At 37.3% G+C, this 21603-nt stretch overlaps 1 protein-coding gene across 1 annotated transcript in view; it reads right to left on the bottom strand.

Moving 5' to 3' along the window:
- The window catches only part of LOC127526721 (scavenger receptor cysteine-rich type 1 protein M130-like), a 69684-nt gene that overhangs the window by 30680 nt on the left and 17401 nt on the right, over positions 1-21603 (bottom strand). The window contains exons 4-9 of the mRNA XM_051923161.1: positions 20724-21029; positions 19553-19861; positions 15879-16193; positions 10462-10770; positions 2701-2766; positions 780-1094 (exon numbers count right to left, since the gene is read on the bottom strand). Coding sequence (XP_051779121.1) covers positions 780-1094; positions 2701-2766; positions 10462-10770; positions 15879-16193; positions 19553-19861; positions 20724-21029 — 1620 coding nt within the window. The remainder of the gene's footprint in view (positions 1-779; positions 1095-2700; positions 2767-10461; positions 10771-15878; positions 16194-19552; positions 19862-20723; positions 21030-21603) is intronic.

The following is a 21603-nucleotide window of genomic DNA, read 5'->3' on the forward strand; positions in this document are numbered from 1 at the left end:
ATTTCTACATTATATGAATGCTAGTTTGTTGACTTGAGAAATAGAATACAAAATTCAGAAAATCATGGATTCTCTGAAGCTAGGTTCACTTGTCCAGGGTCTTATACATTGAAAGAGCAAAAGACTAAATTACTGGTCCTGAGTTACCACTACGAATGTTCTACCACACCATTTGCTGTATCAGTTTCATTACCATTTTCCAATGAAACCTGATGGATATGTTTAGAGCCTGCATTTTAAGAGGGAGGCTCTGTTAGAAAACTTTTAGGGTCAGGATTAGTCAATTTGTAATTTTTTTTTTACATCACATTGCCATTGTGTCATTTGTGGGTATATATGGTTATTTTCTTGGGTACCACATTATATATGTCTGATAATTAAATTAACTATCACGCTTCTTGATGTGATACTTGTACCACATGACATGTGACATCATAAAAGATAGCTATGAACAGCAGCGGTGTGTTTCAAAATTTAAAAATACTACAGTGAAAGACTTCAATTAAAATAAGTGATCTTCTAGGAAAAATGGTTTAGGCTTTGGTTTTTCCTTAGTCTGCCTTTGGCTTTTGATTTATAATTTGATCTTGCCAGATTGGCTTCCATTTCTCTGTGTACTGATTCTGGCACTTCTGTTGCTCTGTTTAATCTACTCAAACATGACAAACTGATTATTAACAATTTTACAACATATTTGGTGTAAACCAATTATAACTACATTAACTAAAAAAAATCAGTCTTAATCTGTACAAGTCTGTATACTTTTCACAATATGTTACCTGTACACGTAACTCCAGCATCCTCTTTGTGATGACAGTTGTGGTTCCCCAGAGATGCATGCTGACAGTCCCACAGCCTCAGTTCACTGCCTTTGCAGTTTACTTCATCTAGCCAGATTGAGCCATTCCCACTTCCAAAGGAAGCCTCACTGTGTGCACTTAGTGCTTCTCCACAACCGAGCTGTGTGCAAACCACCTGAGCATCTGCCAAGTCCCAGGAATCATCACAGACTGTCCCCCAGATATCCTGGTACAACACTTCCACCCTGCCAGCACAAGAGCTTGGACCATCTATGAGACGTAATGATTTGGGTTCTGGAACTAAATTCAGGTAAAGATTAAGAAAAAATAAAACACAAAAAAACTTTTTAATTCATTACCTTATTATACTGTAAATTGCACAACATAAACCAAGATTACTATTTTATCCAATGGGAACCACACCTGGTGAACCCAGAAAATGGCCTTTAAACTGAAAGAGAGAGAGACTGAGAAAAAGTACATTCAAATAGATAAAGATGCTCAAAAGTGGAATGACAAATTTGATGGATGCAGACAGAGTATGTAGGACTGCTGTCAGAATCAGTCACTTATGAAAAGCTTAGAAGAAACTGCTTTACAACTAGGAAAGATCAAATGTAGAAAAACATTAAATATGCAAAGAGAGAGAGACAGTGAGATAGATAGATAGATAGATAGATAGATAGATAGATAGATAGATAGATAGATAGATAGATAGATAGATAGATAGATAGATAGATAGATAGATAGATAGATAGATAGATAGATAGATAGATAGATAGATAGATAGATAGATAGATAGATAGATAGATAGATAGATAGATAGATAGATAGATAGATAGATAGATAGTGAAGGAATGCGAGGCAGGAAAGGTTCCCACAAAATGTAGGGTAGGTGACAGAGATGTCTGACCCTCTTTAGAGCAATACAGGGAGATCACATAAGTTTCTCAGCAGAATAGAGTACCTACTCTTCAATAGAGAGCAGAATATGGTCTCTACCAAAGGCTGGAAAAATGTATCAATAGTATATACTGTATGTATTGTATGTGGCAAGACTGACTGATGAAATATCTGGAATCCATGCCCAGGATTCACAAGATGGCAGCTATATCCAGTGAACAGAGGAATCACAGGGCACAAAGAAAAATGGATATAGGGGCTAGAATGTCCAATGAACAGAGGTGACAAGATGGACAAAGAAAGAGGAATATAAGGTCTAGCATATCATGTGAACATAGGTTTCTAAATGCATGACATGATTGAAACAGATGACTTACCATTATACCATTGTAACTCAGTGGTAGTACTAACCTAATGAGAGTAATTATTATACTTAATGTTCAAGGGTATTTTACCCATAGTTCAATGATACTTGGTTAATATAAATAGCCCAGTGATTTACTATGTCAAGCATATTAGTCGATATTTGCATAACTCGTTTTTTGCTTGTTTTACAAGTACTAAAGATATTTGTTAGATATTTGGTGAACACACCCAGGAACAGTTTCTGCCTTTCCCCAACTACTAAAATGATAGTCTCCACTTCCCTCTAACCAAACAATAAGAAAAAAAAAAACAAAACAGGTTAAAAAAAAATGAAAAGATGGGTGGATGTTAACAAATTGGTGATCGCTGCTGGCTCACTGTTCTGGAGAAGCAGGTCACTGTCTAAGTTGAATTTGTTCACCCTGCATTTGCAAGTTTTTTTTTTTTTTTCTGGGTACTCATGTTTCAGTTCACAACTAACTTCAGCTTCCCATGATCTAAAATGGCAAAAATGTGTTCATAAAATGAATAGATATTTATTGTTAAAAATTATTTCACAAAATTTTAAAATGAGTTAAGAACTGATTAATTTTTAAAGCAAGTAAGTTAAGCTCTGCTGCTACAGACTTACCAATACAGTGCTTCTGGGATGGGTCAACTGAACAAGGTAGTATCACATTTTCTTTATTTCTTTTACCTGTTTAAAAATCAAGAAGTCAAGATTACTCCTATAAATATTTTTATGAATATTGAAGGATAAGTAAATTATTTTTTATTGAAGTCAAATTTATGTCTTTATAATCATGTTACATATTAATATGCCCCATGAAACTGCATTCTAAACTGAAGCATATGTGAAAGAAAAATTAAGTGCTTGCAAGCTGCTTAGGGTTAATAGCTGACAAAGCCGTTATGCTATAATGACAGGTTATTAATACAGGCATTTGTCATAAGACAGGGTCCAGTAAGCTGGCCAAAGACAATTTTCAGTTTCTTTAATAACGCGTCTATTTGACACAGGAAAAATGACCTTTCCTGCTTTAGGGACTATCTGACAAGTGAAAAAAATAAGAACAGATGAACCATTAGCATAATAAAACAAAATGCTTAAGCAAATGGTATTGTGTTTTTTGTTATAAATAAGGGGAAGGGGGATGAAGAAGAAATTATAAAAAGCCAATAGAAAAAAATGTAACATTACACTTCTGCCTTGCAACATAGAATCCAGGTACTCATCTGTGACTGAATACAAATTGCTTGAACTAGTCCTGTCTTCCTTGGGAATGGTGGGGTTTCTTCCACACATATTTGATGAATTTAAAAAAATAACTAGCCTTCTCTTGTCTTTTATAATGGAGGTGACAGTCCTGTTTTTTTTAAAAAAACTAGGGGGCTCTGCCCCCTGCTCGCTTCACTCGCCCATCCCTGAGTTTGGTTTACCGGATATACAATTTAAAGAGGTTGTTATTTTCATGGGAATTGTTACATATGCATTATTTTCATTTTTACTTTAAAACTTTTGTAAAAACAATACTGTACTTGTCTTTTATTTCTGGTCCCAGGCATGGTTAAATCTCTTTCTCGCTGGACGCGCTGCTCTCGCGTTGTGAAGGGGGGGGGGGGGGGGGGGTGGGGGTGTCGGCTGAACGCATGCTAAGGAGATGCAGTTGGATCATCTGCTGGCTTGCTGCTGATGCTGCTGCTGGCGAGCTGTATATTCTGCTTGTCGCGCTGCTCGTCGATCATTTAAAAGCCTGTACAGCAGCTGTCCTTTGGCCACTGTGTCTCTGCCACTCGCGTTGCAAAGGGGGGGGTTTGGGGGGGTTTGGCAGAACGCATGCTAAGGAGAAGCAGTCGGATCATCTGCTGGCTTACTGCTGCTGGCGAGCTGCATATTCTGCTTGTTGCTTGTCATTGTTTTAAGAGCTGGGAGCACATAAAGCGTATCTACCAAAAGTATTCCAACAACTGCTTAGTTAGATGTCCATGAACTTGTTTTAAATGTTGTGTCACTGCCTTGTCTCGCGGGAAGTGAAATTGTCTTCTGAGAAGATAAAATCTTGTCTCCCTAGTCTCCCTTCCAAGATTTTTTTTTATAATAGAGGGAAAGCCTTAAAACTTACAAATATGTCCATTTTTTAAGTCAAAAATGTCAGAGTAGTCCTGCAGTGGGTTGGCATCCTGCCCAGGATTGTTTCCTGCCTTGTGCCCTGTGTTAGCTGGGATTGGCTCCAGCAGACCCCCCGTGACCCTGTGTTCAGATTCAGCGGGTTGGAAAATGGATGGATGGATGTCAGAGTATTGATCAGTGTCTTGGGATTACATATATATTGGAAAACACTTTATCCATGTCATTTTCAAAAGAAAAAAGTACAAAACAAAAAATTGTTGTGACATTTAGCCTTTTTAAAAGGAGACTAATTGTGCATTTTAATCCATTGCTCATCCTCGACAATGACCATTCAGCACCAGGAGCCTAGATGTACCTCAGAAAGTTATCATTAAGCGCTATTAATGAAATTATCGAGTGTTGATGCACAGATGTGAATTACTGTCTCTGTTTTGTAGATAACTAGAAAATAATAACACTCTTCTATCACACTTAATATTCTTTTATTATACAGGAGTTTATTTCATTATATTTCAAAGATATTTCCATGCTGACACTGGATTGATAAGCATGCAATTCCTTCAGTGAGAGAGAATATTTTAACGACACAGGGTGGTATAAAATTACAATGCTGTGTAATCAGTGTAGTTCAGATTTACTGTTGTGTGTTCACAAAGTACAGTAAAACTCTTATGTGCTCTTTTCACAACACTGCCACTTGGTGTAAATCTCACTTAGTAGTCTATATAAAATAACAACACAGTATGAAACAGGCAAAAAAATAAGGAAAAAATAATATGATGTGAGTGCACATCTATCTGTTGTTACAAGCCATGGCAAAACATAACTGTTGAATTGATTTGCAGAGGCAAAAGTAAAATTAATTAGCAGAATATAGCTGGTCCTGTGTGGCTTATTGGGTTGTCATTACTTCACTCACAATGGAGGCTGCAAGAAAACAAGACAAAAAAAGTTCCAAGAACCTGTGATGAAGCAATTATTTCTAGATTCCATTTGTTATCACAAGAATACATCACAAACACGGATGGCATACTTTCATAAATCAAAACCTTTCCTACTTTAAGTGTACATATTTGACAAGTACAAAGGCTTATTTTTTATTTTATTTATGGACCCTGGTACCCTTCAGCCCCATTGTAAGCGTCAAGAACAGACAAGGAATTTTTAAAGTCAATAAATAACATTTCAATTTAAACATAATTTCAAATGGCAGATTAATATATACCATAACTGTGAATTAATAACTGACTTGAAAAATACCAAGCTTATCCTTTAAAATTATTGTGATTCACTCTAGCCAGGGGTGTGATTAAGTGTTGTTGACAGTCAAGTTAGTTCACTGGTGATGATAAACAGCCTATTTAGAATTGAATAAAGAGGAGTTCTTGAGAGTTTCCTGTACTGAATCCAGGGCCCTGCACAGTCTTGCATGTTCAAATACAGAATATGAATTCATGATTGAAATTGAATTGAGAGCACATGGTATATCTATGCAAATATATATGTAACTAATAACATTTGTAGCACAATGTCAATTTAAAAGCTTTTGTACTTGAAAACCTAATCCTGATAAAAATATTTATAAATGAAAACAGTATTATCATTACAATGGTGCAATCACATGAATGGCAATGAGCTCTACAGTCAAAAACAGCATGGTTGCACCTGTGCTTGAAACAGTGAAAATGGCAGTGTTATAACTTGTTATATTTCATTTTTTTTTAACTTCCCTAAAGCTTTTAAACTTGAGTAATACATATTCTCTGGGTTTTTCCTGACTGAGAGTATCAGTTTTTGAAGTTTTTTTAAAATATAAAGACCTTATTTAAAAGTTTATATTTTTTAAACATTATTTTCAATGCCATTTTGTTTTTCCAATGTGTGCAGCCATTTTGAGGGTTTCAAGTCACTTGTTAACATGGTAATGCATCCCACAATGCACTGGGACGGTCAGATGATGTCATCATTAGTGATGTTATGAATTACAGATTTCCTAAGCACAAAAAGTCCTAAAAATGACTCAAATTGCCCACTGGTCGGGAAAAATGTCAAATCCTGGCTAGACACAAAAAGGGCAAATGTAGAATTTTTATAAGTAAGATTTATTATCACAAAAAAATGCTCCAAAACTGTGAAACTCAGAAAAACACAAAAGACACAGTAGTGGTTACCTGAGAAGACAAAGGCAATACAAGGCAAACAAGTCTTAACACACAAATCCAAAAAGTGAAGTCATAAACTGATCATAAGGTCAAAAATCCAGTAATTTCACAAAAACACAGACTAATCACAATAGAAACTCACCAACAACAGCACATTCAATGAACCTGAAAAGACTGCTTGTTTGTTAAGTCTTTATAGAGTAGGGAGCAGTCTCTTAATGAGGATAGGCAAGTAGCCCTGTCTCTTATGGAACTACCCACATGATACACAGAACATAACAAAACAAGCCTAGATACATAGAAATTAAATAATACACAGCACTAATAAGATACACAGAATTAATAAATTTAATTAACACCAGTAACACTATAAATAAAATGATCAGAAATGCACAAAAAATATAAAAATGCAATTTGGACACCAGGAGAGGAACCTTGGCTCTAATATAACAAACTTAACATAAAGGTTACCTATAGCAGTTCTAGTTTTTCTGGGATTGGATTTATTTGTGAACAACTAGGTGGCTTTACCCCCTGCTCGCTTCGCTCGCCAACCCCCTGGGCCTGTGCTACGCTATAACCTCTTTGCGGTTCTGCTGCTCAGGTATGGGGATGCGGACGTACAATTTAAACAGATTGTTATTTTCATGGAAATTGTTACATATGCATAATATAACAAACTATTTTACATTACAGTGAGTAATTAAGCATTGAAAAAAATAGTAAAACGTAATAATCTGAAAGTAAATTATGTTTCATGTTGTGTTAGAGTTATTTGTTGCATAATATGATTTTGTTCTGTTTGGCTTTGAAATTAATACGCAAATACTGTTTAAACTTACACATTTACTGTAAAACTTCAGTAAAAACAATTTTTTGAATAAAATTTTTGTCAATATCACATTGAATTTTGATTCTGTGTTTGGACTTTCATTGTGACAACACAACGTATAACTGCCCGTGATTGAATTTCGCTTCTTTCTCTCTAATAAATAAAATGACTTTTTCAAATGTTTGTCTCTGAGATTTGTTATTTGTCTTTGTCAAAGCTATTCTAACGGAAAACTGTTAATGTTTTAATACGAATGGCATATCAAAATCTCCTTTGTTGTCTAATGTTATCCACGGAAGATGTACTACATTACCTTTCTTGGATACATCCTTCTTTCTACAGTAATTCATGCGATGCAAAACCAGACGGTGTTAACGGTTGTAGATATTCTTCGGGATATTGTAAGTTGATGTTTTCATCTTCCACACAATCACCACCAACTGTTTCAGCATAGTCTATTGATACGCATTTAACCTATTAGCTGTGTAACCGATCGACAGTTCTGTTGATAACCCTTCATGTTGAAATTCTTCAATAAGATCTGGACATAATACATCCTTTTAACTAGGAACTTAAAGAGAGGAAAACGTTAAAATTTATAAGAGCTGAGAGAGCAGGAACTGTGCCTGTCAAAAGCATTCACACAAATGAGAGGTGAAAGTACCATGTGCGTGGATGAATATGGTTGAGAGGAGGGCGTGACTTGAAAAAATCTCTTGGCCAAAGTCTCAACTTGTGGGTCTTGAAAAAAGTCTTGTCTCGTCTCAGGATTTTTATATATAATAGAGAGACATGCTTTTATGGTGAAATATTGGGATAAAACTTTTGCTCTGTACTTCGACTTTATTTTTGTCTTAGCATTTCTAGTTTCATTTATTTCTCTTTTTAATCTCTGGTTTTGACATTTGGTACTTATTTAAAAATTTGTGTCTTCTAAAAATATTCTGGCTTTTATTTCGAAGACTGCAGGCAACAATGATGATGACCTTACTGTTTATAATAATAAAAATTTGAACGTGAACGTCAGTAGGCTTTGCATCCTAGGAACCATGTTACCCTAACTATTCTATAACATTTCAGCAATTATTTACCATTCTGATGCTGATATTTCTAATCATAAAATAGGTCATTATGATAGCAATTGACGAGAAGAATTCATAATCACAGAACATCGTCATCTCATAACAGGCTTAAGTTTTGAATTTGGCATTTTTCTGTCAGGCCGTTTTAGCTCTATGATGGTGTGGGTCAGCTCCACACTCCTTCTTTAACTATGGAAGCCTCTTAATAGTCATGACCGGGACGAGCTGAGCAAATGAGGACACCACACAAAGCAAGATGAAGGTGAAAAGAAAAGTGCTCAGTGCTTTTATTAAAACTGTCCAAAAAAAAAAACAAGTGTTCAAAAAGAGCAGTGTGCAGTCCCTAAATAAATTAATAAATAAACCATAAAATAAAGGTTACGATGGAGATTAAAATATTCCAATAAATAAATCCATTACAACGATGAGGTTAAAAGCCAGAGACAGACAATAAAAACAGTGAGTCCTAGTCATGACTATAGACGGTGTTGGGTTCAAGAGGCTTCCACAGTCAAAGAGGAAGTGTGGAGCCGACCCACACCATCACAACACACCACACTGGCATATCCTCAACTCATCCTGTTTGGATCTTGCAGTGTAAGGAGATGCCCACTGACAGGTGCACTCAACTTTCTTAATCTTACTCTGTTCCTTGCTGAATTTCCTTCAGCATCTGCAGGGCAACGCGATGACGCCCACGTCTTTCCTGCCGCTCAACTTCGGCCCTTGCATGGACACACCATCACTCAAGCCGCTCCTACTCCCCAAGAAAGTGTTGAGTAGGAGCGCCCCTATCACTGCCTCTGATTTCCATGGTCCTGAGGCTCACTTCCGATCACATAGTTCACTCGATAAGCTCGGGCACGCTCTCTCTCTCCATCTCCACCTTCCATTTCCCTTTTAACCTCCTGCTCATCTTGGTCACTAGCCAGTCTGTTTTCCTCCGATCTGCCTTTTTTTCTCCTGTTTTTTACCTGCACTCTCACTTCCCTTTTAAAGCGGGGATGTGGCACAGCTGCAACAATCAGTAGCTCCTGGCGCCAATTAGGGTAGCTGGCAATACTGCACCTGTGTACTATGTGCAGGGCAGTCCGCTCCTGTGTAGCACATAGGAACTGCTCTCGTCTCACTACCATGCCCCCTACTCAAAGACACGAGTGCTATGATTATTTCTTTAAAACATGCCAACCAGTCGTGGACCTCACTTTTTACTCTAGACCGTCCTCAAGAAACTGTGGCACACAGACAGACACACACACAGACAGACACCCATCATCGAGATATCAATGTTTTCAGTATCAAGGGACCCTATAACATCAAGATCCATCATAAAACGGAGATCAAAAACTTTTGACGAATTTAAAGCTTTCACTCTTTTCCCATAGACAATAGGTTATGGTGCGCGAGGGTGCAAAGCAAAAATAACCAAATGCTAAAAAAAATCAGTATCAGCACCTGTAAAACCAGAATGAATTTAAAGTTGAGGTCAAAACATTAAGACGTCAACATGTAATAGTGTCCCTGTTGAGGTTGTGGTAAGTTGCAATTTTGAAGCAGGAGTTAGTCCTTAGATAAAAATTTCATTTTATCGGTCTATCTCAACCCATGTATTCTCTTTGAACAAACAGAAGTTTATGAGACACAATCTACAGATATAATGAATGAATTATATCTTCTCGATGTTCCGAACATACCTGGGAAGAACCCTTAGATACATCCATCCATCCATTTTCCAACCCGCTGAATCCGAACACAGGGTCACGGGGGTCTGCTGGAGCCAATCCCAGCCAACACAGGGCACAAGGCAGGAAACAATCCTGGGCAGGGTGCCAACCCACCGCAGGACACACACAAACACACCCACACACCAAGCACACACTAGGGCCAATTTAGAATTGCCAATCCACCTAACCTGCATGTCTTTGGACTGTGGGAGGAAACCGGAGCGCCTGGAGGAAACCCACGCAGACACGGGGAGAACATGCAAACTCCACGCAGGGTGGACCCGGGAATCGAACCCAGGTCCCCAGATCTCCCAACTGTGAGACAGCAGCGCTACCCACTGTGCCACCGTGCCGCCCCCCTTAGATACATTCTATTAGAAATATTTTCAATGTGTTTTCAATATTTTCAACAATTGACAATCCATAAAGGTGCTTTAAAATGAAACAAAAACTTATCTTACCTAAACATACAATTTCAGTGACATCCTCATCTGCACAGTTATTTACTCCCCAAGGTAAAGCAGGACACTGCCATAGTGAAGTGTGATGACGTTTACATTTAACCTCATCGAGCCATTTAATCGCAGGACTCTTTGCAGCCGTGACTGAGACAGAGCCACTGTCTCCACAGTTGAGGTGATGGCATATCACAGAAGCAGTTATCCCTTCCATTCCATTGCTACAAATCAGTCCCCAAGTGCCATTGTAGAAAACTTCTGGTCGGCCAGCACAGTCAAACTCATTACTCACCAGCCTTAGTTGTTTATGTTCTGTTGGTAAAACACCAAAATTATACTTTTCATACAGTGATTAAGAAAGACTTAAAGGATTTTATAATTACATAGCGCAAGAGACACAATACAACATTCTAAAGCCAACTTAATCCAATTCGGAGTCACATGAGGCTACAGTATATCCCAGGAAAATAGGCAGGAACCATCCCTAAGAGGTTGCCAGTCTTTCATAGAGCCCATTCATGCACACACCCACCTTCATACTGAACTAATTAAGAAACACAAATTAATCTGAAATGTATGATTCAAAAATATTTGCTCAGTGTTAACAGTTGTAGTCACACACATGGTAAAATAGTGTGTGGGGCCTCCAAAAAATAATGCAGGCCAGGACTTTCACTGATCTGCCCAGAAGAAGCTCACCTTAAATCAGCCAGGATCTAACTGCTACCTGCAGACTTTGGCCAAAGCAAGCCCTAAAAATGCGAAGTTGGCTTTAAGATTTCAAAATACAAAGAATGTCCTACAAAATGTCAAAATGTTTCACAAGGAAGACAATAACTGTGAAACTCTGGTTTGTAGACACATGTTTCACAATGTTTGAAGACACAATTTCAATGGTCCGCTGGAGATTTACTCTTTCGTGATCGAATACAAAGACAAAAGGAGGATCAAGAGCAATGGTGTCAAGGTGGCCCCACCTTCTGGAGTTCCATTCGCAAACCACAGAAAACTGCAGTTCATTCAAAACAATAGAACGCAAATAACAAATAATAAGCAAATTTAACAGAAAATGACTTGTAAGTCAAGGGAAACAGCCCCAGCTGTAACACAACTGCAGTGAGTTAAAGGAGGAAGGAGAAGATAGATAGATAGATAGATAGATAGATAGATAGATAGATAGATAGATAGATAGATAGATAGATAGATAGATAGATAGATAGATAGATAGATAGATAGATAGATAGATAGATAGAGGCGGCACGGTGGCGCAGTGGGTAGCGCTGCTGCCTCGCAGTTGGGAGATCTGGGGACCTGGGTTCGATTCCCGGGTCCTCCCTGCGTGGAGTTTGCATGTTCTCCCCGTGTCTGCGTGGGTTTCCTCCGGGGGCTCCGGTTTCCTCCCACATTCCAAAGACATGCTGGTTAGGTGGATTGGCGATTCTAAATTGGCCCTAGTGTGTGCTTGGTGTGTGGGTGTGTTTGTGTGTGTCCTGCGGTGGGTTGGCACCCTGCCTGGGATTGTTTCCTGCCTTGTGCCCTGTGTTGGCTGGGATTGGCTCCAGCAGTCCCCCGTGACCCTGTGTTCGGATTCAGCGGGTTGGAAAATGGTTGGTTGGTTGGTTAGATAGATAGATAGATAGTTGGTAAAGGCACTATATAATAGATAGATAGATAGATAGATAGATAGATAGATAGATAGATAGATAGATAGATAGATAGATAGATAGATAGATAGATAGAAAGGTTCCCACAAAATGTAGGGTAGGTGACAGAGATGTCTGACCCTCTTTAGAGCATTACAGTGAGATCGCATAAGTTTCTCAGCAGAATAGAGTGTCTACTCTTCAATAGAAAGCAGCATATGGTCTCTACCAAAGGCTGGAAAAATGTATCAATAGTATATACTGTATGTATTTTATGTGGCAAGACTGACTGAAGGCCATGCTGTTATACTAAACTGATCCCAATGTTAATGTGAATGTATTTGTAAGACTGGGACCTATCATAGACTAGTCCCAGCATTCAGGGCAGGTTTAGTACCTTCATGACTCTGAACTGGATTAAGTGGATTTGAAACTGTTATATAATGTTATAATTAAATGTTAAAAAAGGGTTCATTACAATTACTCAAATACAGTTAACCATATAGTCTGCTAGATTTACTGCATCGTTTGTGCACATAAATCTAGAGTCTGATTATTATTATTAACAATATTATAATATTAATTTAGCAAACACCTTTATCCAAGACAACTTATAAAGCATGTTATAAAAGAATGAATAGAAGGTAGTAGCATCAAAAGTAACACCAAACAGGATAACAAAATGAGTAAGAGGGAGTCATACTACTACTATATAATTATTCCTGTAGATAGAATAAGACAAAAATTAGTATCCTGAACTCTTTGTTACTAAAACAGCAGCTATCATGTAGAAGAGACCCTAAATAGTTCCAAAATATTTTAAAAAATGGTGAGTTGAAGCATTGGCCAGTCTTGGAATATCTAGTAAGAGGAGGGATGGTCAACAGACAGGCAGAGGCAAAACACAGTCTTCTTAAAGGGACATATGAAGAGACCAAAGAAAAGAGTTCTTTTGAGGAGCAAATTCTTTCAGAGAACCACAAGTCAAAACAAGAGCTTTGAGTTTTGAAGTTGATCCAACAGGAACCCAGTGAAGAGACCAAAGTGGAGGAGTAGTATGAATGAAACGAGTAATGAAGAATGCCAACCAATTAGTTGCAATGTGCAGGAACTGGAGAGGTCAGACAGCAGTTGAAAGAAGTCCCACCAGGAGAGAGCTGCAGAGTCCAACAGAGAGAATACCAGTGCCTGAACAAGGAGTTGCATGGCATAATTAGTGAGGAAGAGTAGGATCTTCTGAATATTACAAAGAAATAAGCAAAATGATTGGGTCAGTGAAGAAACATGTTCAATGAATGGAAGTGAGGAGTCCAGAGTTACGCCAAGATTCCTAACCTTGACTAATGGTGAAAATGTGACATATTCAACAGCAATGCTTATAGACAAATCTGAAGGAGAATCAGAAGGCAAATATAGAGAATAAAATGGTAGAGACTGGAATAAGATGGCAGAGACACCGCTGGAGATCTAGGTTGAAACTTTTGGGTTGTAAAAGGCAAACAAGAGGAAGATTTTGAGTTTATTGAGGGAAGAGACAAGATGAAAGGTCAAGAAGGATAAGGACAGAGATGAGAGTATCAGGTAGAGCAAATCTAAGAGCATTTGTCACTGAAAAGCAGTGCAGTATCAGTAGAAGGGAGCCTTGTGGAATCCAAATTTAAGAGGCTCTAGTAGATTGTTAGAGAGAAAAGAGGAGAGTTGTGTGTGGACTATGTGTCTGAGAGTCTTGGATAGAAATGGCAGAACAACAATAACAACAACAACATTTTTTATATAGCACATTTTCATGCAAAAAAAGTAGCTCGAAGAGCTTTACAAGATATCAAAGAGGAACACAGGATGTAATTCTCAATGGTAGTCACAGGAATCTTCTTGAAATCAGTAGGGGAGATACCAGAAGTCACTGGGGCATTAAAAGGAGAAGAGATGTATGAAATCAAGGATGAAAAGACGTAAAGGAACAGGGTCCAGTGCACAGGAGGTAGGTCTGTGATTACAGAGCTGGTCAGAAATATCAGTTATTGTCACAGATTTTCACTTTTGTTTCAGTTTTGTTCGCAGAAAATCATTAAACATTTCTTCTAAATAAGACTCTGTTCGAAATTCAAATACAGTACCTCTGGAGCATGTTCTTAAGTTGCCAACTGTACTGAAAGAAATCTGAGGCATTAAATGCTACTATCTAAAAAAACTGATATAAGCAACTTTACTTTCAAGTGTAGAGCTCCTCCATCTACTACTTTGTCTTTTTACTATGGGTAGAATTTGGCTGATGCTTTATTATTATTTTTCTCCGTACATTTAAATTATTTATGTTGTATTTGCTGGTGACTCTAAACAATTCTCTACTGCAATTGTTTATCTTCTTGAGTGGGCACACGACTGATATCTTATTAAGAGGCTCTTATACATTACTGAACACTAATAATACTGTATTTTAGATGCATTTATGCTCTGCTTCAATTTCCTACTTGATTGCCTTCTGTGTGAAATTTGAATGACCTTTTATTACTGGCATAGCCTAAACACATGCAAGCAATGAGGCAGCATGGATGCATGCAAAGTGCTGAAATACCATCCCATCCTGGGCTAATTGCATTGGTCTCTGTTATGCTGAAGCCCTGTACTGGAAAATATCCTTTAAAAACATAATAATGATGAAAAATGTGAAGAAGGACCACTTTTATATCAAATGCTGTTCTCTAATATAGATTACTGTATAGTACCTCCAGAGCAAATGTTTAACATTACTTTAAAATATAAAGTAAAATTTGAAAAGTCAATATTAATAGTATTTGTACTTTAAGTCCATCCATTTTCCAACCCGCTGAATCCGAACACAGGGGTCTGCTGGAGCCAATCCCAGCCAACACAGGGCACAAGGCAGGAACCAATCCTGGGCAGGGTGCCAACCCACCGCAGGACACACACAAACACACCCACACACTAGGGCCAATTTAGAATCGCCAATCCACCTAACCTGCATGTCTTTGGACTGTGGGAGGAAACCGGAGCGCCCGGAGGAAACCCACGCAGACACGGGGAGAACATGCAAACTCCACGCAGGGCGGACCCGGGAAGTGAACCCAAGTCCCCAGATCTCCCAACTGCGAGGCAGCAGCGCTACCCACTGCGCCACCGTGCCGCTGTACTTTAAGTATTATTCTAAAATCACAAAATGACAAAGTTTATGTAATTATTATTTTTCAGTTTTATTTTACAGGCCTTTGAATAATTGAAAACAAATGTAAATATGCCATAGTGTTCCAAACTGCATTGTGAATTCTTAATTATATGTTAAATAAAATCCTAATGATCTGTAAAATAGCTTTAACACTGTAAGAAAATGTTATTGATACTTGCAACGTGTGCTGTAACTTTCACATTCCATTTACTTCCTTATACTATCTCTTTTTGAAACTTAAACATCCTCTGCACTTAGATTTGGATTTGTGTAATTTAAAGCCATAGAATTAGTAAGTGAGCAAGTGGAACTTGCCCATGCGCAAATCTGGATTTCATCTAATTGAGACACATCTTCAAATTTAGAGCAAAACATTGTTTTCAGGGGTACCGCTGCCACCTCATATTTCTTTGCATTGCACAAAGACATGCAGTTAGGTTGTATGAAGACTTGTGTATGTGTATGTGTGTGAGAGACAGAGAGAAAGAGTGTATACATTTAGGAAGGTTGTTCTGTTAGTTCACTTTTTCTTCTTGAAAAAATGTTGTCCAGAAAACTAATAGATGTTTGGAAAATATAATCTGAAGAAATACCTGAACACAAGAGGCCCACATCCTCCTTATGTCCGCAGTCATGAATCCCCCAATTGTTCATTTCACATTCCCATAGTGTTGATTCATTGCCATGGCAGTTGACATCATCTAACCAAATTGGACCAGTTGCCTCGCCATATATAGATGAATCTGATGTTCTAATAGCATGTCCACACTGCAGCTGTTGACAAACCACATCAGCATCAGTTAGATCCCAGAAGTCATCACATACTGTGCCCCAAGTTCCATTATAATAAATCTCCAGTCTTCCTGCACAGTCACCTCCTCCATCAGCTAGCCTAAGGGCTGTGTGATCTAGAGTGAAAAAAAAAGAATGATATTAATATGATTAACATGCAATCTATTATAAGCAAAATCCCCATCATAGGTTTTAGTAAGTGAAATACAAATTCTATTGATTGATTCACATAAGTTTAGTGCATTTTATGTAATATAAGTAGAATGCTTTGCAAATGATACCTCATACATATTGAAAGATAAATGCCTAAAAAATTGAAATCAGAGAAATGGTGTATTACTGTGATATTTGTATTTTCCCTAAAATCTCTGCAATGTGGTCTAAATTCATTATAAATATAAAACACAAAATCATTTATCACATAAGTATTGTTCTCTTTAATATGACACCCCTAAATTATCATTGGTACAGCAATTTGGTTTCAGAAGTCCCATGAATAGTTCAATTGAATATAGTCTAAATCACGGGTGTCGAACTCCAGTCCTGGAGGGCCGCAGTGGCTGCAGGTCTTCATTCTAACCTTCTTATTAATTAATTTGCTGCTAATTAACTTCTTTTGCCTTAATTTTAATTAACTTGACTCAGGCCCCTTAGTTGTTTCTTTTTCCATATTTAGCAGCCAAACAGTAACAAGACACAAAATGAGCTGCCACATGACCAACTCACCTGTGCCATCACACAATATCTGAAAATAAAGAAATGTGAAGTTTGATCTCTCAGGCCACCAAACCAATTTGACAGTGTTCTTAGAAAAAACAGATAATCAATAGTTTTAGGAATGTCTGCAGTGGCAGAATGAGAACAGCAGTACATCCTGGAATTAAATAATGGGTTTAATTAACAGCAAGAATCAGCTTCTTGTTAAATAATTGGTTGGAGTCTGAGGCTCCAATTTTGCCGGTCATCTGTTGGCTTCTTTCATGTGTCATTTCTGTTTGGCTGCCATTTAATGAAGAAAATGATCAATTGAGAGGAGTGAATCCTTAAAAACAGAGCTATTCAAATGAAGGGAAAAGGAGTTAATGAGCAGTGAAAACTGGTCACTGATTAGGAAAAGAGTTAGAATGAAAAACTGCAGCCACTGCGGCCACCCAGGCCTGGAGTTCGACACCCCTGGTCTAAACACACCTGTATTTGGAAGCTCCAGTTTGTGGTGAGTCAGTCTCATGGCCTAACCGATACAATGAAGACAAAAGAATACTCCAAGCAAGTCCATGTAAAGGGCATTGCAAAGCACAAGTCAAGAATTGAGAAAAGAAAATATCCAAGTCACAGAATATCCTATAGAGCCCAGTTTAAATAGTCATTAAGAAATAGAAAGAGTTCGACACAGCTGTAGATCTGTTGGAGCAGGCCATCAACAAAAAATGAGCAATTATACAAAGAAGGTGACACGTGAGGAAGGCTACCAAGAGACCTCTGAGATATTCAAAGTTGTTTTAAGCTACAATGGACAAGAGGCCCTGTCCTCACAGGTGGCGCAGTGGTAGTGCTGCTGCTTTGTAGTAAGGAGACTGTGGAGGATTGTGGGTTCGCTTCCCGGTTCCTCCCTGTGTGGATAGCGCTTTGAGTACTAAGAAAAGTGCTATATAAATGTAATGAATGAATTATTATTAAGACTGCATAGAACATCTGTTGCCAGAGTGCTTCACAATTTATGGAAGAGTGGCAATGAGTAAGCCACTGTTTTAAAAATTACACTGAGAGTTTGCCTAAAGGCACATGGAGCACTCTGAAATCAGCTGAAACAACGAAACAAAATCCTATGGTCTGATGAGACCAAAATTCATGACAAAATTGAACCATCATACTAAACGCCATTTTAAACACTTCATATTATCAAAAACACACCACCCCCACCGTGAACAATGGTGGTGGCAGCATCAGGCTATGGAGATATTTCTCTGCAGTAGGCTCTGAAAGGCATCTGTGGGGAAAAAGAATAAAGTAAAATTCAGGGAAATCTTGGAGGAAAACTTGATGTAGTTGATGAAGTCTTGTGTGTATGACTTGGGGAGATTTGTTTTCCAGTAAGAATAGAACTTCAAGCATAAAGGCAAACCTACATAGGAAAGGCTTAAAAACAACAATGCCAATGTGCTTGTGTGGTTGAGTCAGAGTCCAGATCTCAATACATTGGAAAATTTGTGTCTGGACTTGAAAAAGGCTGGTCACTCAAGATCAATGTGCAACCTAACCGAGACTAAGTAGTGAGAAAAATATACAGTGTCCAGTAGAAAGCTGATAAACAGAGACTAGAGCACACAAACTCAACACTATCATGGCTGCTAAAGGTGCATATACTGAATACAGTATTGTCTTGAAGAGGGCAAATGCTTATGGAGTCAATGATTTTGTGTTATATATTTATAATTTATTTAGATAACTTTGCAAGGGTCTGTTTTTACTTTGACATTAAACAGCCTTGTTTTTTTGACCAAAGTCAAAAAACACAAATTAAATTCACTGTGAGCCAATGTTTCATAACAATAAAATGTTAAAACTTCCTGGAGGGTGAATCATTTTTATTGTTTCTGTAAGTCTAATGGCTTTTTGTCTTTGCTGTGTTTTACTTTTGATTTTTCAATTTTACTATTATATAGTACCAGTAACAGTGCACTGCATGATAACATGCAGTGAATACACTTGACTTGAGCATTCCTAGTTTTCATCCTCTTTCTTTGTACGTTTAGCTTTCATTTGCTCAGAGGTTGATGCGCTTGCTGCTTCCTGAGCAGCTCTTCTTTTCTCCACCCTAGCGGCTGTCTTCTCCTGTCGGCATCTTTTCATGTTAAAACTGATTAAGTCAGTGTTTGTGTTGCAATTACTTAGTACGTTTTCCTTAATTTTTCATTTAAGCTGGCACTTAAGTCTTCAATCTGCCTCAAGAGTGATTTAAGATATGAAGAGGTAGAGGAAGTGACGATGGTAGGGATGAGAACGGCGCCCGTACGCATGCACCACACAGCTGCCCTGCTGGCCACTGCCAAGAGTTGATTCTACAATAAAATAAAAATAAAAAGAGGAATAACACTGAAGGTCAATCATCCCCCAAAAGCAAAATAATACACGTCACGTAGTATATGTGTACCAAATTTCAGGTCAATAGGTCAAACAGGTGAATTAAAATCCTGGACAGACAAACGAACAGCCACGGTAGCGTATTATGTATAAAGAAATGCAGGGTGTTGAGTGTTTTAATTGTAATAAGTCTTACTAAACTGTACATTAATTTTCTTTAGCAATAAGTACATTATTTATTTGGATTCTGGGTCTCTAGTATATCACTAAACACAATGCATATTCAGCACACATTACTGTGTACAAACAATATTAATAAATAGTTTTATTATTCTATGTAAAAAAATACCCTAAGTTAACATTTACATTATACGCAGTGCAATAATAAACTTACGGGAGCACAGTAGACCAATGTCATCACCAGAATTACAGTTAGTCACTTCCATAGTGCAGTTTAATGAAATTCCCTTTTCTCTTTCACAGTGAATGCCACCTAGACATGTGTCACTGTCCCCTACTCCATAGCGGGATGAGTTATAAATGTGTAATGCAAAGCCACAATTAAGCTTTTGACAAACATCAGAAGCTTTACTCTGACTCCATTTATCAATAAGTAGTCGTCCCCAGACACCGTTGTAGTACACCTCAATTCTTCCATCACAGGGGGTCTGTCCACCCAGAAGTCTGAAATGACCTGGAACATCTTTAAGAAGTAAAGGAGTATTACTATTAAAATAAAAACATTGAAGGAAGGTGTATTAAAGCAGTTAATATAGATAGATAGATAGATAGATAGATAGATAGATAGATAGATAGATAGATAGATAGATAGATAGATAGATAGATAGATAGATAGATAGATAGATAGATAGATAGATAGATAGATAGATAGATAGATAGATAGATAGATAGATAGATAGATAGATAGATAGATAGATAGATAGATAGATAGATACTGTTCTTTATTAATCCCAAGGGGAAATTCACAATTAATTTAATTAAATTCACTTTAAGTTCAAGTTCAAATTTATTTTCATGTATAGCTAATAAAATACGATTCCTACTTGCCTGTCTTCCTCAGACTTTTCACGTAGTAAAATTCCAAAACCAGAAAATGAATAAAATATCATTAAACACCTTAAATTAAATAAATGAAACACCATATATTAAATACAAAATATATAAGGTATGGCCATGGCTTTTGGCAACTTTCGAGTAGTCTTATGTCATAAGAATGAAAATTATCACTGCATTTAGTGTTATAAGTTGTAATGGACTTATAATATTTGTTGGGAAAGAGGATGAAATGTCACTGTGACAGCTGGGTGAGGTATGTAATAATATTGTTTGCCTTTCTGAGGCAGCATCTAACATATAGTACAGGAGTTGTTTGCAATATGGAGAGCCCCTCTCGTTCCTTTAACACTGTAAGAAAATTGTAACTTTCACAATCCTTCCTTATACTATCTCTTTTTGAAACTTAAACATCCTCTGCACTTAGATTGGATTTTATGTTTTATCATGTTGAACTATGCGGAATCATTACTGTAACATTCTTTACTCACTAGAACAGATAACTCCAGCGTCCATTTTCAGAGAACACTTGCTATATCCTTGAGTTGATATTTGGCACATTGACATTTCTGTTTCATTTCCTTCACAATTAAATATGTCAGTGCTAGTTTTTCCAGTATTATTATCAAGTCTTGTATAGCCTGTAACCGCTACAGCATATCCACAATTCAGCTGGCGACACAGTACAGTGGCATCCTTTAAATCCCAGTCCTCTTCACACACTGTCCCCCACTGTCCATCATACTGCAGCTCCACTCTACCAGAGCATTCATCACTTAATCCATAATTTGTATATTCTGTAAACAAGCAAAAAAGGCATTTTTCATTTAGATACTCAGCAGCCCTAATTCTTGAACTAGAAGCCCGAAAGTAAAATTGTGAGAACATGGTTAAAGTAGAATTAAGAGATGCTGATAAGTAAAAACAGAATTTTAAAATTCAAATAGAAAGCGTATTGTGGCTTGGAAATAAAGTCTCCATATAGCTTCATTACTTCAAACTCAATTTTTCATGCGCACACATTAAAAATAAATTTTTTCTTACAATTGTTAGGGACAAACTTTATGTATGAATTTGTAAAATTTTTCTAATTGTGCATGCCCATTTAACTAAGATATTTTGTACCGTTTAGACCATTTTTTATTCTGTTTAACTGTTAGGGGACTTTTAGATATACAAAGGTATGTGTTTTAAAGATTATATCATTTATAGTACCCTATAATAATTGGCACAAATAAATGTGTTCATTGACTGTTATGCAAATAAACTTAACTTGCTGTTGCTCTGTTATATTCATCATTCTCATCATCCTGAAATGACGTGCATCTTTGAAGATATTTATAACTGTGATCTTGATTCTTTGTTGTTTAA

This window comes from Erpetoichthys calabaricus, chromosome 2 (assembly GCF_900747795.2).
Source record: "Erpetoichthys calabaricus chromosome 2, fErpCal1.3, whole genome shotgun sequence".
Taxonomy (NCBI): Eukaryota; Metazoa; Chordata; class Cladistia; order Polypteriformes; family Polypteridae; genus Erpetoichthys; species Erpetoichthys calabaricus.